The following is a 13920-nucleotide window of genomic DNA, read 5'->3' as shown; positions in this document are numbered from 1 at the left end:
TGAGGCAGAAGAGAGAATTAGTGATCTAGAAGACCAAATGATGGAGAATAAAGAAGCTGAAAAAAGACATAAGCAAATACTGGATCATGAGTGGAGAATTCGAGAGATAAGTGATATCATAAGACAACACAGTGGGGCACCTGGGCGGCTCAGCGGGTTAAGCCTCTGCCTTCAACTCAGGTCATGATCTCAGGGTTCTGGGATCGAGCCCCATATCAGGCTCTCTGCTCAGCAGGGAGCCTGCTTCTTCCCCCCTCTCTGCCTGCCTCTCTGCCTACTTGTGATCTCTCTCTCTCTCTGTGTCAAATAAATAAATAAAAATCTTCAAAAAAAAAAAAAAAAGACAAAACAGTATTAGAATCATTGGGATCCAAGAAGAAGGAAGAGAGAAAGAAGCGTAGAAGGTATATTGGAACAAATTATAGTGGAGAACTTCCCTAATCTGGGGAAAGAAACAGGCATCAAAATCTAGGAGACACAGAGAACCCCCCTCAAAATCAATAAAAATAGATCCACACCCCATAATCTAATAGTAGAACTTAAAGTCTCAGAGACAAAGAGAAAATCCTAAAAGCAGTTCAGGGCAAGAGGTCTGTAACCTATAACAGTAGACATATTAGATTGGCAGCAGACTTACCCACATAGACCTGGCAGGCCAGAAAGGACTGGCATGATATATTCAGAGCACTAAACAAGAAAAATATGCAGCCAAGAATACTATATCCAGCCAGCTAGGCTGTCACTGAAAACAGAAGGAGAGATAAAAAGCTTCTAGGACAAACAATAAAAGAATTCACGAACACAAACGAGCCCTATAGGAAATATTGAAAGGGGTCCTCTAAGCAAAAAGAGAGCCTAAAAGTAACATAGACCAGAAAGAAACAGAATATACAGTAACAGTCACCTTACAAGTAATACAATGGCACTAAATTCATATCTTTCAATAGTTACCCTGAACATAAATGGGCTAAATGCCCCAATCAAAAGACAGTGTATTAGAATGGAAAAAAAACAAAACCCATCAAATGCTGTCTTCGAGAGACTCTTTTTAGACCCAGAGACACCTCCAGATTTAAAGTGGGTGGAGGGGAACCAAAACATTCAGCCTAATCCCTTCTACTCCCAGTAGAAAATCTTCTGCCTCTCCCATCACCTTGACGCCTGCAGCCTTCTGTGAGTCTCGGTGCTTTTGCTGCTTTGGCTTGGCCAAAAGCTCTCCATTCTCTGACATGTGATGGCCCTGTGCTCTGCTAGCCCAAGCCCCAAACTGTGAGTAGAGAACCATCTACTTTTAGGAGCACTCAAATAGAGGAGGAGAAACCAGGTCCTCTAGCTGGGGATTGAAAAACAACATGTGCCAAAGACAACATCTAAGAGAAAATTGAAAACGGATTCAGTGCCATTGGAATTGAGAAGCTGGTAAAGTTTCACCTTCAAAGACGAAGCGAAGGAAATATGATTAAGTCTTTGCCTGGGGATTGGGATGGGGTGAAAATTGTGTACAGACAATCAAAGTCTTATCCTCCTCCGAGGCTCAGCCTGACTCCTAGCTCCTCAAAAGTTTTCCTGATCACTCCAAAGATAAATGATCCCTTCTCTTCCTGAACTTTTCCCAAAGTACTTCGGTTTTTCTACTCTTGAGGCTCTTCTCACCATATACATTGTAACTCTGGGACTGTGTGTGGGTCTTATTTCTCCAGCTGAAATTTACATCTCTTTCTGGGTTAAGCATGTGTTTCTTCTTTACCTCCTTGCTAATGGCTTGTAGGTGGTAGGTGGCCAATGAACACGTGTAAGACTAATTACTTTCTTTCCAGGCATAGGGGTAGCCTCCTTCCGTCAGGAAGCTTCATGATCCTCTTACTGTTCTTTCTTCCTTAAATTCTCTTTTATTCCACTTTCTGAGCATGTGGGCTCCAGCTAGACTATATACTGTGACAATAGCTGGGAATCATATCTCATCTGAGACTAGCACCCAACAAGTGGACTAAGACTGGTCTTCCTTTATGTCCGCACAAAGCTCTGGGAACCCAGTTAGGTGGGAAATAGTTGTTGAATCAATGGCGTGACAGTCAATAGGATGGCGTAGGCCTTTGTGTAACAGTCTTTAAAAATATGTGCTCCCATTTTTGCTTTGGTAACATTTTCCAAGTACCATCAACCTCGGTGTCTTTCCATGATATCTCCTCCCACCCCCGATACTTAAGGAGTGCAACATTGGTTTCTTACAGTTTGTCAGGGAGCCACCGGTGACGTGGATGGGGCACAGATAGTCTTCAGAGAAGTTCAGAAACTCTTCAAAAGGAAAAACAACCAGATTGAACAGTTCTCAGTGAAAAAGGTATGTTGGAGTCTCTGGGTCCAGTGTAGTGTTTACAGTGAGTATCCGTAACTGACACCACCTCAGACGAGTTTGAGGAAATCCTAATCCCAGCCGGCAATTGACTGGCCATGTAGAATGGGCTTCACCACCCAGGAGAAAATATACTCCCGTGGTCCCACTTCTCTGAGTGGAAAGTGCTTGCTTTGCTGCATGTAATTAAAGGAGTTTTTTGTTTGAGTGGGCAGATGCGTTACAGACCATGCAGAGCTAATGGGCCTATCTGGAGAGGGAAAGCATCGTCTAAAGAGTTAAGTGATTTTAGAAGAATAGAAATGGGCAGAATCTAGGCAAGAGATCTAGACTATTGGTTGTCAATCTAGTGAGCACATCACATTTTGACCTAATAAACAACAGAAGTATGCTTCAGATTTACCAGCAGAAAGGGCCCAGCACTGTAGGGATAAAGTTCCTAATTTATTCTGTCTACACCTTTAAAGAATCAAAGTTAGCTGAATTACTGTAGGTTACATGACAACTTGTCATATCCTGAATTTTGCATGATTTTAGTTTGTTTCTAATGAATGAACATTAATGACTTAGTTTGAACACAAACTAGATTGTAATGTGGAATGCCCCCGAGACTATTGTGACTAAGGAGAAAATTCAAAAGTCAGTAAAACCATAACTAAAAGGCATCTAGTGTTACATTATCCATGTAAACCCGTCCATTATTGTCACTCAGCTTTTACAAATTCCTTCGATTTAAGCTGAAATGAATCTAGTTTGCTCCCCACGTTTTCTGAGTGCACCCTGGATCCTGATAGTGGATTGAGTTGAAGAATGACTGAAAGGCAGATCTACCAATCCATTAAAAATTAGAAAGCAAACAAATTTTTGAGAGAGAGAGAGATGTTCTCATTTTTAGCTTTGTTGGAGGAGGTTGTTCATGTCAAACACGAACCATGCATTTTTGGCTATCTCCAAAGTATATGTTTTTATTTGAATTTGTTGGCACAAACTTAGCCTGATCCTTCTAACCGCTTGCAGGCAGAGAGATTTCGGAAGCAGGCTCCGACCAAAGCACTGTGCGTGCTGGCCTCCATCGAAGTGTTGTACCTGTGGAAAGCCCTTCCCAACTGCTCCCTCCCCAACCTGCAGAGGATGAGTCAAGGTGAAAACAAAGTGACGTACCTGGTTCCTTCAGTGTCTCATTAACGTTACCTGATTCAGAGAGTACAGATCTGTCTTTCTTGGAGGGATGGTGTAGTGATGAAGGACGGTCGGTGGCTTAGGTGATAGGCGTGGGCAGTGCAGGAGTGTGCGGACACGTTTGCATTGTTAGCAGCGTGCGGGGAGGCACACAGACTCCAGGCGTCGCTGATTCTGTGGCCCTGGGGGTTGCTGAAAGCATACATTTTTTTCCCCAACAATAGCCCTTTGTTTCATATAGGTTTGATTCACATGTATTAACATGCACAGATACTGAGTGTTAGGTTCATTGAGTGTTGGCAGATATGTGCATGCTGTCCTCCACCAGCCTTGTAATTTCCCCTGGGCACTTTCTTGGGTGCCCCTTCCCCTCGAAGACAGCCACAGTTCTGACTTGTCCCTCCACAGATTAGTTTTGCCCATCCTTGAACTTCATGTAAGTTCAGACCGTGTGTATTTTTTATTGCTTGGCTTCCGTTGTCCAGCGTAGCCTCTGTGGGAGTGACGTGTGTTGCCACCGGTGTCCATGGTCCATGCCTTTGACTCTCTGAGTGGCCCTCCATCCTGTGGCTCCATCTGTACCACTGTGTGTTTATTCTTTCTCCGAGTAATGAACATTTGATTTGTTTCTGGATTTTGAGGTATCCTGAGCAAAGCTACTACACTAAGTAGACAACATAAGTGTACTTGTCTTTTCTGCAGACATCCCATGCTCATTTCTCTGGAGTAAATACCTAGGAATGTAACTAGAAGCCTAGATGTTTTCATTCATGTATTTAAAAAAAAAAAAAAAAGGACCAGGGCACTCGGGTGTCTCAGTTGGTTAAGTGTCTGACTTCGGCTCAGGTCATGATCGCTGTCTGGGTCCTGGTATCGAGCCCTGTGTTAGGCTCTGCGCTCAGCTGGGAGTCTCCTTCTCCCTGTGCCCCGCCCCCACCCGTGCGCGCGCTCTCTCTCTCTCTCTCCCCCCCCCCAAATAAATAAAATCTGAAAAAAAAAAAAAAAAAGAAAAGAAAACCATAGGACCATAGGTTATGGTAGTGTCTTCATAAAGTCATTTTTATTATAGCGGTTAGGAAAAGTTCACAGGAAGAATAAACTACATCTTTAAGTAAAATAAAGCTTTATTGGTGATTAAAGAAATATCATAGCATTTTTTAAAGACTTAATGGCAGACATTGGATGCTTTCTAACCTGGCAAATTGTTTAGTTTGCTCTATCCTGCTTTCTACATAAGTAGGAACGACGGACAATATCGTCAGAGCCATTTTATGCATGAAGAGACTAACGCTCAGAAGAGCTCGGTGACATGGCCAGCTCCCGTCTGGACAGGTGTCCCTCCCTATCCCTGGTCTTAGGACAGCTCAGTGAGTAGCTTTCCTACAGCTTCATCTCCTGGGAGAGTGGCGAGATTTACGTCCCGTAGCTAGAAGCATGATTGCACCGTGAGATCGTTACGTCAAAATAATGCATACATCCAGAAGGATGGTTTTATAGAAATGTATCCTTATTCACACACATGCTGCCCTTTTCCAAAAGAGGCATAATACTGATATTTGGACTTACTCAAAACTAGTTTGTTAGTCATTGAAGGAAATTTGTCAGATTTCTGTATAATCACACTTTTGGATCAAATATAGAATTATCCATTGTATCACATACTTTCATCATCAGACTTCCTTGCAGGCACCTTTTGCTTATTTAAAAAAAAAAAAAAAGTCCCCCCTCAAAAGTAAAAAAGCTTTTGTCAGTGTTGATATTCCAGAGATCAAAGCAATACAACTCCAAAATAAGTTGTGTGCAGAGGCCCTGTATTAGAGTGTGTAGCCCTCCCAAGGGGGATTGGTTGAAAGAAAATTTTCTGGGATGCGTAAGTTCTGCTATGTCCATTGCAAAAGGATATGCATAATTTTAAACCCATCTCTAGTTGTTGATGCAAGTCTAGAATATCTACAAATGTCTAACTCAAAGGAACAATACAGAATTTTAAGTGTTCTTGTAATGCATAAATACAAGATTCTGTAGAGAGAATTCAGACACAAATGCAAATATAAAATAGGTTGTAATCAGCAGGCACAAGAACAATTATCACTTAATGTGACGAAATGTTCTCGGGACCCCTTTCCAGGTATCAAAATAAATAGCAAAGATGTGGTCATGGGGAAAGGGAGGCTCTTGAGTAAATGTGACTTAATTCTTTAATATCTTTGTTAAAGATTAGTACAGTTTTGAGATCGATTAATTAGCTTCTGTCATTCCCCAGTGTTAAGCAGTAATGATCCAAATCTCTTCAGCTGTGTAGAGTACAGAGCAGATCTTTATAAAGAAATAGTGAGTTCCAGAAAAAACTGGTAGTCCGTGATTAATTAAATGCCCCTCCCCAGCTTTGTGCGTTCAGCTTCTCCCAAGCCCCGTTTGCAGCTCCCTCCCCACAGCACATGTGGTTGGATTTTTACATCCTTGTCTTGTGGTTTCACACATAGCCCTTCCCCCACCCACCCTCCCCTATGCACTGCATCCTTCCTTTGCATTGTAAAGATGTTTCTGTATGTCCTCAGCACAGCACCCAGAGTGATCCTATTAAACAAAAAGTCCCATGTCATTTTGCAGCTCAGAATCCTCTGTGGTTTCATCTTATTTAAGGTAAATGTCCAAGTCCATTCAGCAAATGTCCAAGGCCTCCAGTGTTCTGTGATCTGTCCACCTGCCGCCCCTCTTCCCCAACCCTATTGCCTCTTACTGCGCTCCCCCTTTGCTTACCAGGCTCTAGTCATACTTCTTAGTGTTCTTGAACACAGCAGGCACATGCCAACCCCGGTGCCTTTGCACTTTCTCTTCTTTCTACCTGCAAATGTTCTTCTAAATATCCACATGGCTCCTTCAGTCATTTCCTTCAGGTCTTTACTCAAATATCACCTTTACATTGAGGCTTAAATTGGTACCTTTCTGACACACATGCATACCTCCATCCCCCTTCCTGACTTAATTTTTTACCTTAGCACTGACACTTCTTCAACATGTGTTTTGTTTGTTTGTTTGTTTTACCAGTTTGTCCTTTGTATCATCTAGCTTTTCCACGAAATGTTAGTTTTTTAAGGGCAGGATTGCTTCTCATTTGTCACTGCTGTATTCCAAGCACCTAGAAATGCCTAGCACATAGTAGATTTTCAGTAAATATTGAATGAGCACATGACCTGTGTTCCCATTTCCTTGACACTGTTGCCTTAAAATCTTTTTTTAAAGTTTTGTTTAGAGGGGGTTGGGGCAGAGGAAGAAGAGAATCTTAAGTGGGTTCTGTGCTGAGCGCAGAGCCAGACACGGGGTTCTATCCCTTGAGCCTGAGATTGTGACCTGAGCTGAAACCAAGAGTCGGACGCTTAACTAACTGCACCATCCAGGCGCCCCCAAGGACTTTTTATGTGGAGGTGTTCCCAGCCTCGCTTTTTGAGACAACTACTGCTTCTGTAGGTTCAGACTCTCTTGTTCACAGTTACCTTGTTGCTACTCTGCCAAACTCTTTCAATTACTTCTTCTGGAACTTTGAACATTTTGTGTGTTTATAAATATACATGCATCTATACACACACATACATATGATTGTGCAGATACATCTATATACATATGTATGTGTTTGTGTCTATAAAACCTTACCAAATCTCAGGGTCTCTGGTGGTCCGTAGAAACAACTACTTCCTTTCCTGCTCTGTTGGCTCCACTGTGTTTCCAGTTTCCACTCTTCTCACGTCCTTGGAAAACTCTCTGAACCTCCTCCCCCACGTGTGCATGTCCTTCCCAGGAGGCGGCAAGCTTCTTGAAGTGGGGGATCACATCTGAGGCCCCCTCTGTGGCCAGTGCAGGGCATCAGTACAGACATTCGGAGGTGCCCACTGTATGGCTTAGGACATTAATATGGAGGTGTTTTGAAGTATTTTTTAGAGTAGTTTTAGGTTCAGAGCAAAACTGTGTAGAAAAATGCAGTTTCCATCTGTCACACCCCTCCCTGCCCCCTGTGCTCAGTCTCCCCGGCTGTCAGCATCCCCCACCCGGTCGCTGGATCGGTTACAGCGGATCATTAGGTGTAGTTTTCCATTGGGGCCATTCTTTGTTTGGTACATTCCATGTGATTTGACACATGTGTAGTGACATGTATCCACTCTTCTAGGTAGTATCATACCAAATAGTTTCACTGTTCTAAAAACCTTCTGTCCTCCATCTGTTCCTCCCCACCCCCACCCAGACCTCTGACGACCACTGATCTTCTGTATTGCCTCTGTAATTTTGCCTTTTCCAGAATGTCATATAGTTGGAATCACATAGTACATAACCTTCCCAGATTGGTTTCTTGTTCTTAGTAACAATAGGAGGTAATGTTGAATCTTCCTGGTGCTGCGATGTTTGATGTCTTTGCTTTCCTTTGAGTAAGGATATTCACAACCGGATGAGGAACAGGAACCTTCTGAGTGCCAGTGGGCAGGATCATGAACTGTGACATAGTCACTGAACAATGAAACACTTAACTCTTGATGGTATTTAAGAGATTAAGAGACCGTATATGCTTCTTGCTGTTTTCACTTCTCTTTAAGCTTGCCACGTGGTGGATGATTCATCTGTCATCGGATTAAAGTATTTGCTTCTTGGTGCCATACACAAATGTCTAGGAAACTCAGAAGATGCTGTTCAGGTAAACCATTAATGCTGCTGTCGCTTAGGAAAAAGCAAAATGAGAAATGTATTCAGCAGAGCCAGACCTCCCACTGCAGCCGGAGCTTTATCCACCACACTGATTCAGGTCATTGCAGATACCAGAAGTTGATGGTGCGTCCTAGTTCTTAATGTCACTCCAGATTCTTAGAATACTTCTTTACAGACAGGCTTCTTTTCTGCCACTAGCTTCGTATTAAGGTGACAGCCTCAGAGGAGAGGAGAAGGAAATGAGGATGCAGACAGATCTAAAGGGACAGAGTGAAGCTTCATAGTTAGAGAAATAAAAAAATGATCAGGTCTGCCCTGTGTTCACCTTTCTTGTCTCTGCAACGGCAGATGACTGACGCAGCCCTGGAGGTGAGATCTAGAAGCGTGCTCGTTCTTTGGGGTACACGGTATATGGAAAAGAGCAATTCATTATTTTCAAGTATAGTTGGAAGGATTTTTCTGAGGTTTTTGTGTGGTTGGCTGTTTTGAAGTTTACCCTCTTTTGATTACTTTTTGAAAGAGTTTATGTGCAGTAGTAGAGGCCTTTGACTTTTAAATCCTAGGGAGTTGATGCCCTTGTATTAAATTTTTAAATTTTACACTGTGGGGTCATCATAGTTACTGTACAGCTTTAAATGGCCTGTTTTGGATCACATGCTTAGGTATCAGCAAGACGCATAATAAGGGATGGTTCTTGGCTTGTGGGCTTTCTGTTTTCAGTACTAAAATGATAGGTTCAAACTTGGAGATGCAGATAAAGATGTTTTTACAGCACTATCAGCAGAGGCTAGTGTATCAGCTGGAAGAACAAGCAGCACAAATTGGGCTGACTTGCTGGGTGGCAGAGCCTTGGAGGTGTAAGCGAGGAGGGGACTTCTGAGAGACGGATGAGGAAGGATGGGAAGAAATAGGGATGCAAAGAAAAAAGAAAATCTGGCCTAGAGTACAGAAATAAGAGAAATCCCCCTTTCTGCCTCCTGAGGATGTGATGAAACTTAAGTAGGGAGATGAGTTAATTCTGATACCACTTGTATTACTTTCAGTTCTTCCAGCGAGCTGTTAAAGATGAGTTGTGTCGTCAGAATAACTTATACGTTCAGCCATATGCCTGCTATGAACTTGGCTGTCTTCTGTTAGACAAACCAGAGGTAAGATCTTACGTAGTTGCTTAAGTGAAGTTCCTCAGCCCCCCAAAAAATGTGCAACTGAGCAGGCACAAAGCATCCGTCCTTCATTTCAAGTCAATTGATTGAACATAGCAGGGTTGTTTTTGGTTTGGTTTTCCTTGATTTCATGTAGGATGAATCCAAGAAGCTACTAACCCTGTCTTACTGTGTTGAAGGAAGTAACTTCTTCTCTGGAATTAGAAGTATAAATGTAACTTTTTAGAGCCAAACTCATTTGAGGGGAAAGTCATTGCCTTTTTTAGGATGGCATGACATGGTGTGGTGTGGCTTATACAGAAGAACTTCGAATTGCATTATGGTTCCAGTTCTTTGTTTAACTCAGTGCGGGATGCTGGTTAACCTCATACCTTCCTCCTAATAATATAAAACAGGATAAAAAATACCTGCCATGCCAAGTTAATAGAGATTATGGTGAGATTAATGAGGATGATGTGATGATTGCTTCAAAAATTTTTGAAATATCCTATAAATTTATGTTGACATTTACTTTGCATATTTAAGAACACTGGGCCAGTTTTGTTTACAAAAAAAAAAACTACTGGATTTGCTTGATACTTTCTTTTAGAAGTTCAGTTACATAATACTAGCTTTATAAAATTCTAATTTTTATTAAGTTCAATTCCACTTTCAAATATGTGGACTTCCTAAAAGTTGAGCTACATCAACAGAAACATGACTCTAGCCTAACCCTTAAACAGGTACCCTAGCTCACCAAAGATAGACTTTTGATTGGAAGTCTTTTTATTTGAAATTCTTATTTTACCAAAATAGAAAAAGGTGTTTTGTGACTTTTGGTAGAAAAACCTAACACTATATTCTTTATTTTAAGAAAATTTGTACTCTTAAGGCAGCCTTAAGATACATACTTAAAATATGACAAGGCTGGTCTGTTTCTTGAAAACTAAAGTTGATGCCTTCAAAAGGAGATCTAACTTACTGAGGCCAAGTAAACTTTTTAATTGTCATCAATTGTAGGTTATTCAGTAAGATCTTAAGCTATAATAATTTTTCTAAGTTGTTCTCTCTTACAAAATAGTGAGGGTTATGCATAATTACTTAACAGTGCCTTGATGAGAATTTATAAGCATCATTAAAGAAAAATGGAGTCATTAAACTTGAATGAGCAGCTGACTCACCTCTGTGTCTACTGAGAATTGTTTTAATTAACCTGTCCTCTTATAGCATTTTCTGCTTGAGTATGTATCAGTGTAGATATTAAGAGATAATGTTTTTCTTACATTCATAGACCGTAGCAAGAGGCAGAACTCTACTTCTTCAAGCAAAGGTAAAAATACTGTACCTACTACCTCTTTCTTCTTTTTTTTTTTTTAAAGATTTTATTTATTTATTTGACAGAGATCATAAGTAGGCAGAGAGGCAGGCAGAGAGAGAGAGGAAGAAGCAGGCTCCCTGCTAAGCAGGGAGCCCCATGTGGGGCTTGATCCCAGGACCCTGGGATCATGACCTGAGCAGAAGGCAGAGGCTTTAACCCACTGAGCCACCCAGGCGCCCCCCTATTACCTCTTTCCAGGGCGCTTCTTGCCCTCTATTGGGTCGTCTTGAGTCTGAATTCAAGAAGCTTTGTTAGATGATTGTTCTGATGGATATTTCTGGAAAGTATAAGTAATAACTAATTGATTCAATGATCACTTCATTTTTTTTTTCTTTTAAGATTTATTTATTCTGGAGAGAGAGTGCAAGAGCGTGAGAGAGAGAGTGGGAGGGAAGGGGCAGAAGGAGACGGGGGAGAGAGAATTTAGAGCAGATTCCCTGCTGAATGTGAAGCTCAGAGCAGAGTTTGATCTCACAACCCTGAGATCATGACCTGAGCCAAAACCAGCCTACTGAGCCACCCAGGCGTCCCATGATCACTTGATTTTTAAGTGAAATTTACCGGTCTCCTAAAAAACTCATGAAATTGCCCATCCTGCTTTATAAACACACTTCTTGTTTGAGTGGGAAAATAGCTTTCATTTTCATAACTACAGGCTTGAGTGAAGAATTTCTAACCAGCAACTTGATTGAGCATGATTTAAGACTTCCATTTCAGGGATAATATGAAGAAAAATTTCCAGAGACGGCATTAATGACATTCCCCTGGATGTTAAACATGATCCCAAAGTTTGAGGTTTTAGGGAATAACAAAGTTGACTGGATGGGAAGCCGTTGGTAGGAGTTTTAGGGGTTTTACTTGGGGACACACCAAGCCATGTGGTCTGCAGTATTTCAGAAAGCTTAGCTAAGAGTCCATAAACCTCTTTCTTTGGTCCTACAGGAGGATTTCTCTGGCTACGACTTTGAAAACAGATTGCATGTCCGCATCCATGCTGCTCTGGCCTCTCTGAGGGAATTGGTGCCTCAGTGACAACATGGGGTTCCTGCTCTGTCCCTCCCCACCAGGTTCTGCACTTTAAAATAAAAGCAAGAGGACACAGCTCTTCCGAAGACCGGCTTTTCTTCTGAAAACCACCTGTGCCAGGGACACACTTTCCTAGTTAGGCTGACATATTCAAGATCTCCTCTTTTAAACATATAGCTAAGAAGTAATGATAATGATGATCCTAGTAATTATAACTAACCACCTGGGGAGAGGGCTAAGTGACCTTGTTCATACATTTTAGTTTTGTGATTTATTATTTTTAAAATAAAATCAAACTAAATATTCAACCTGTGATCTTCTAGGAACGCCTACCTTAAGCACACATCTGACTGGGTACACTAGGAGGTACCTGCAAAATTATCAACAGTATTATGACAAAGCATTTATATTGTGTTTTGAAAAAAAAAATAAAAGTGCTTTCTAGTGTTTTACTTTATCCTCTAACCTGTGAGTAGCACAGCACAACACAGATATTCTTATCCCCATTGTCTAGACAATGAAACTCAGGCACAAAAAGGCGAATTGACTTGTCCCATTTGATGATTCCTGTTAGCAGTGGAGCGATGACTAGAACGCGGATCTCCTGATCACAGATAGAATATTTTTGTTTAAAAAATGTTAATAACCCAGAATTTTGTTTCCTTATTAAAACACAAATGCTCTTCAGCTGACGTTGTGTCATCAAAAAATGCTTTTCTTCAGATTGTCTACAAAATGTTTCAGAGTAATGAACACTTTTTTTCCTTTGAAAGCCAACCAGGTAGGCCTAATAGATAGTTTTACAACCAAAAGTAGAACTATTTTGCTAGTGTATTAGAAAGCCTAGTCTATAGGCTAGATAAATAATACCTACATTTTAGGAGTTTCCTTTTCTTTGTGATAAATTGTCTAATTACCAGCTTTTGGAAGTCTTTTAACAAATTTCTCGAAAAGGTTATTCTTGAGTGAACGTAGGGGTTTTTTGCCTCAGAATATTTGCTGGTGAAGGATTTGCTGGGCTGTCTGTTGCCAGGGTTTAATCATTTTCTCCTCAGCTCAGGTTATTCTATATAAGGAGTCCAGAGTTAATTTTTAATCCTTCATCACTAATTTTTTATTGTCATTTAATTTACCTCTTTGTCCAGTACTGCACACCTGTGCTTTGGAAGAGTCTAAATACCTCAGCCACTTAAGAATTTCTGCCATAGTTGTGTGACTTACTTGGCTCAGGCGTAAGGTTAGACTTTTTAAAATTTATATTGAGTTACAGAGTATCATCTTGGGGTGTCATTTACATATCCTTTTAGCTGAAGCATGTTCTGTGATGTTAATACTTTAATATTTCTTTTCCAAATAAAACATAGGAAGAGCAGCTAGAATGTTGACAGCTTTAATCTACTTAATCTGGTTTTGAGGGAATGATAATTTCCTTGAAAGAATTAATTACTCCTCACTGACTTTGACTAAACTGTATTCATGATTCCTTACTTCCAAAATGTTTATTCACATTGACTTTCTTTCTGGTGTGAATCCTGCATGGATTTTTGACACTAGCCAGAGAGAAAAGATTGCTATCTTACATTCAGTGAATGAGTCGATCCAGAAGCCACGTAGATGCTTTCTGAAGAGAAAAATTGGTGTTAAAAATATTGGATACCTAATCTCATCAAGGCTTAAGGGAAGAAGGTTATGAATGGGTAAAATATGGCTCTTGGCCATTTTGTTCTCTTAGGCTATAGCATATGAGGCAAACTTCCCAGTGATTGTAGAGCATTCTGAATCAGGAAGTTCTTGGTTCAGTTCATACTTAGTTGAATTTTCAGTTCAAATATTGTTTGAACTACTATTTACTACTCAAAGATTACATAAAGCCCTGTACTTTAAAATAAAAAGTGATTCCTATCCTAACTGCTGTAAAAATTTGTCTCTCTCCAGAAAGATTGCAGGATTTCAAATAACCAGTTCACTGAATAGACAACTTTACCATATCCCTTTAATAGAGAGTAGGTTTGATTATAAACTGACTCCTGCATTTGGTACAGGACAGCCCCTGTGGTTTATGCGTGTTAGCAGGGTGGTAGAGTATGGAGATGGGGTAGATGATGATTCTGAAGTCTCCAAAATAACCAAACCACAGTGCGGGTGTACGG

The 13920-nt window shown here is 40.9% G+C and overlaps 1 protein-coding gene across 2 annotated transcripts in view; it reads left to right on the top strand.

Annotated features, from left to right (window-relative positions):
- Positions 1-12457, top strand: part of TTC39C (tetratricopeptide repeat domain 39C) — a 104422-nt gene extending 91965 nt beyond the window's left edge. For both annotated transcript variants that reach the window (XM_080821900.1, XM_080821901.1), the window contains exons 9-14: positions 2232-2341; positions 3371-3494; positions 8116-8213; positions 9268-9372; positions 10658-10696; positions 11687-12457. In XM_080821900.1, the coding sequence (XP_080678026.1) occupies positions 2232-2341; positions 3371-3494; positions 8116-8213; positions 9268-9372; positions 10658-10696; positions 11687-11776 (566 nt within the window). In that variant the 3' untranslated portion in view covers positions 11777-12457. The remainder of the gene's footprint in view (positions 1-2231; positions 2342-3370; positions 3495-8115; positions 8214-9267; positions 9373-10657; positions 10697-11686) is intronic.
- Positions 12458-13920: the final 1463 nt, after the last annotated feature.

The sequence above is a fragment of the Martes martes genome (genome assembly GCF_963455335.1).
Source record: "Martes martes genome assembly, chromosome: 13".
Classification (NCBI taxonomy): Eukaryota; Metazoa; Chordata; class Mammalia; order Carnivora; family Mustelidae; genus Martes; species Martes martes.
This window is presented reverse-complemented; position numbering and strand designations above follow the sequence as displayed.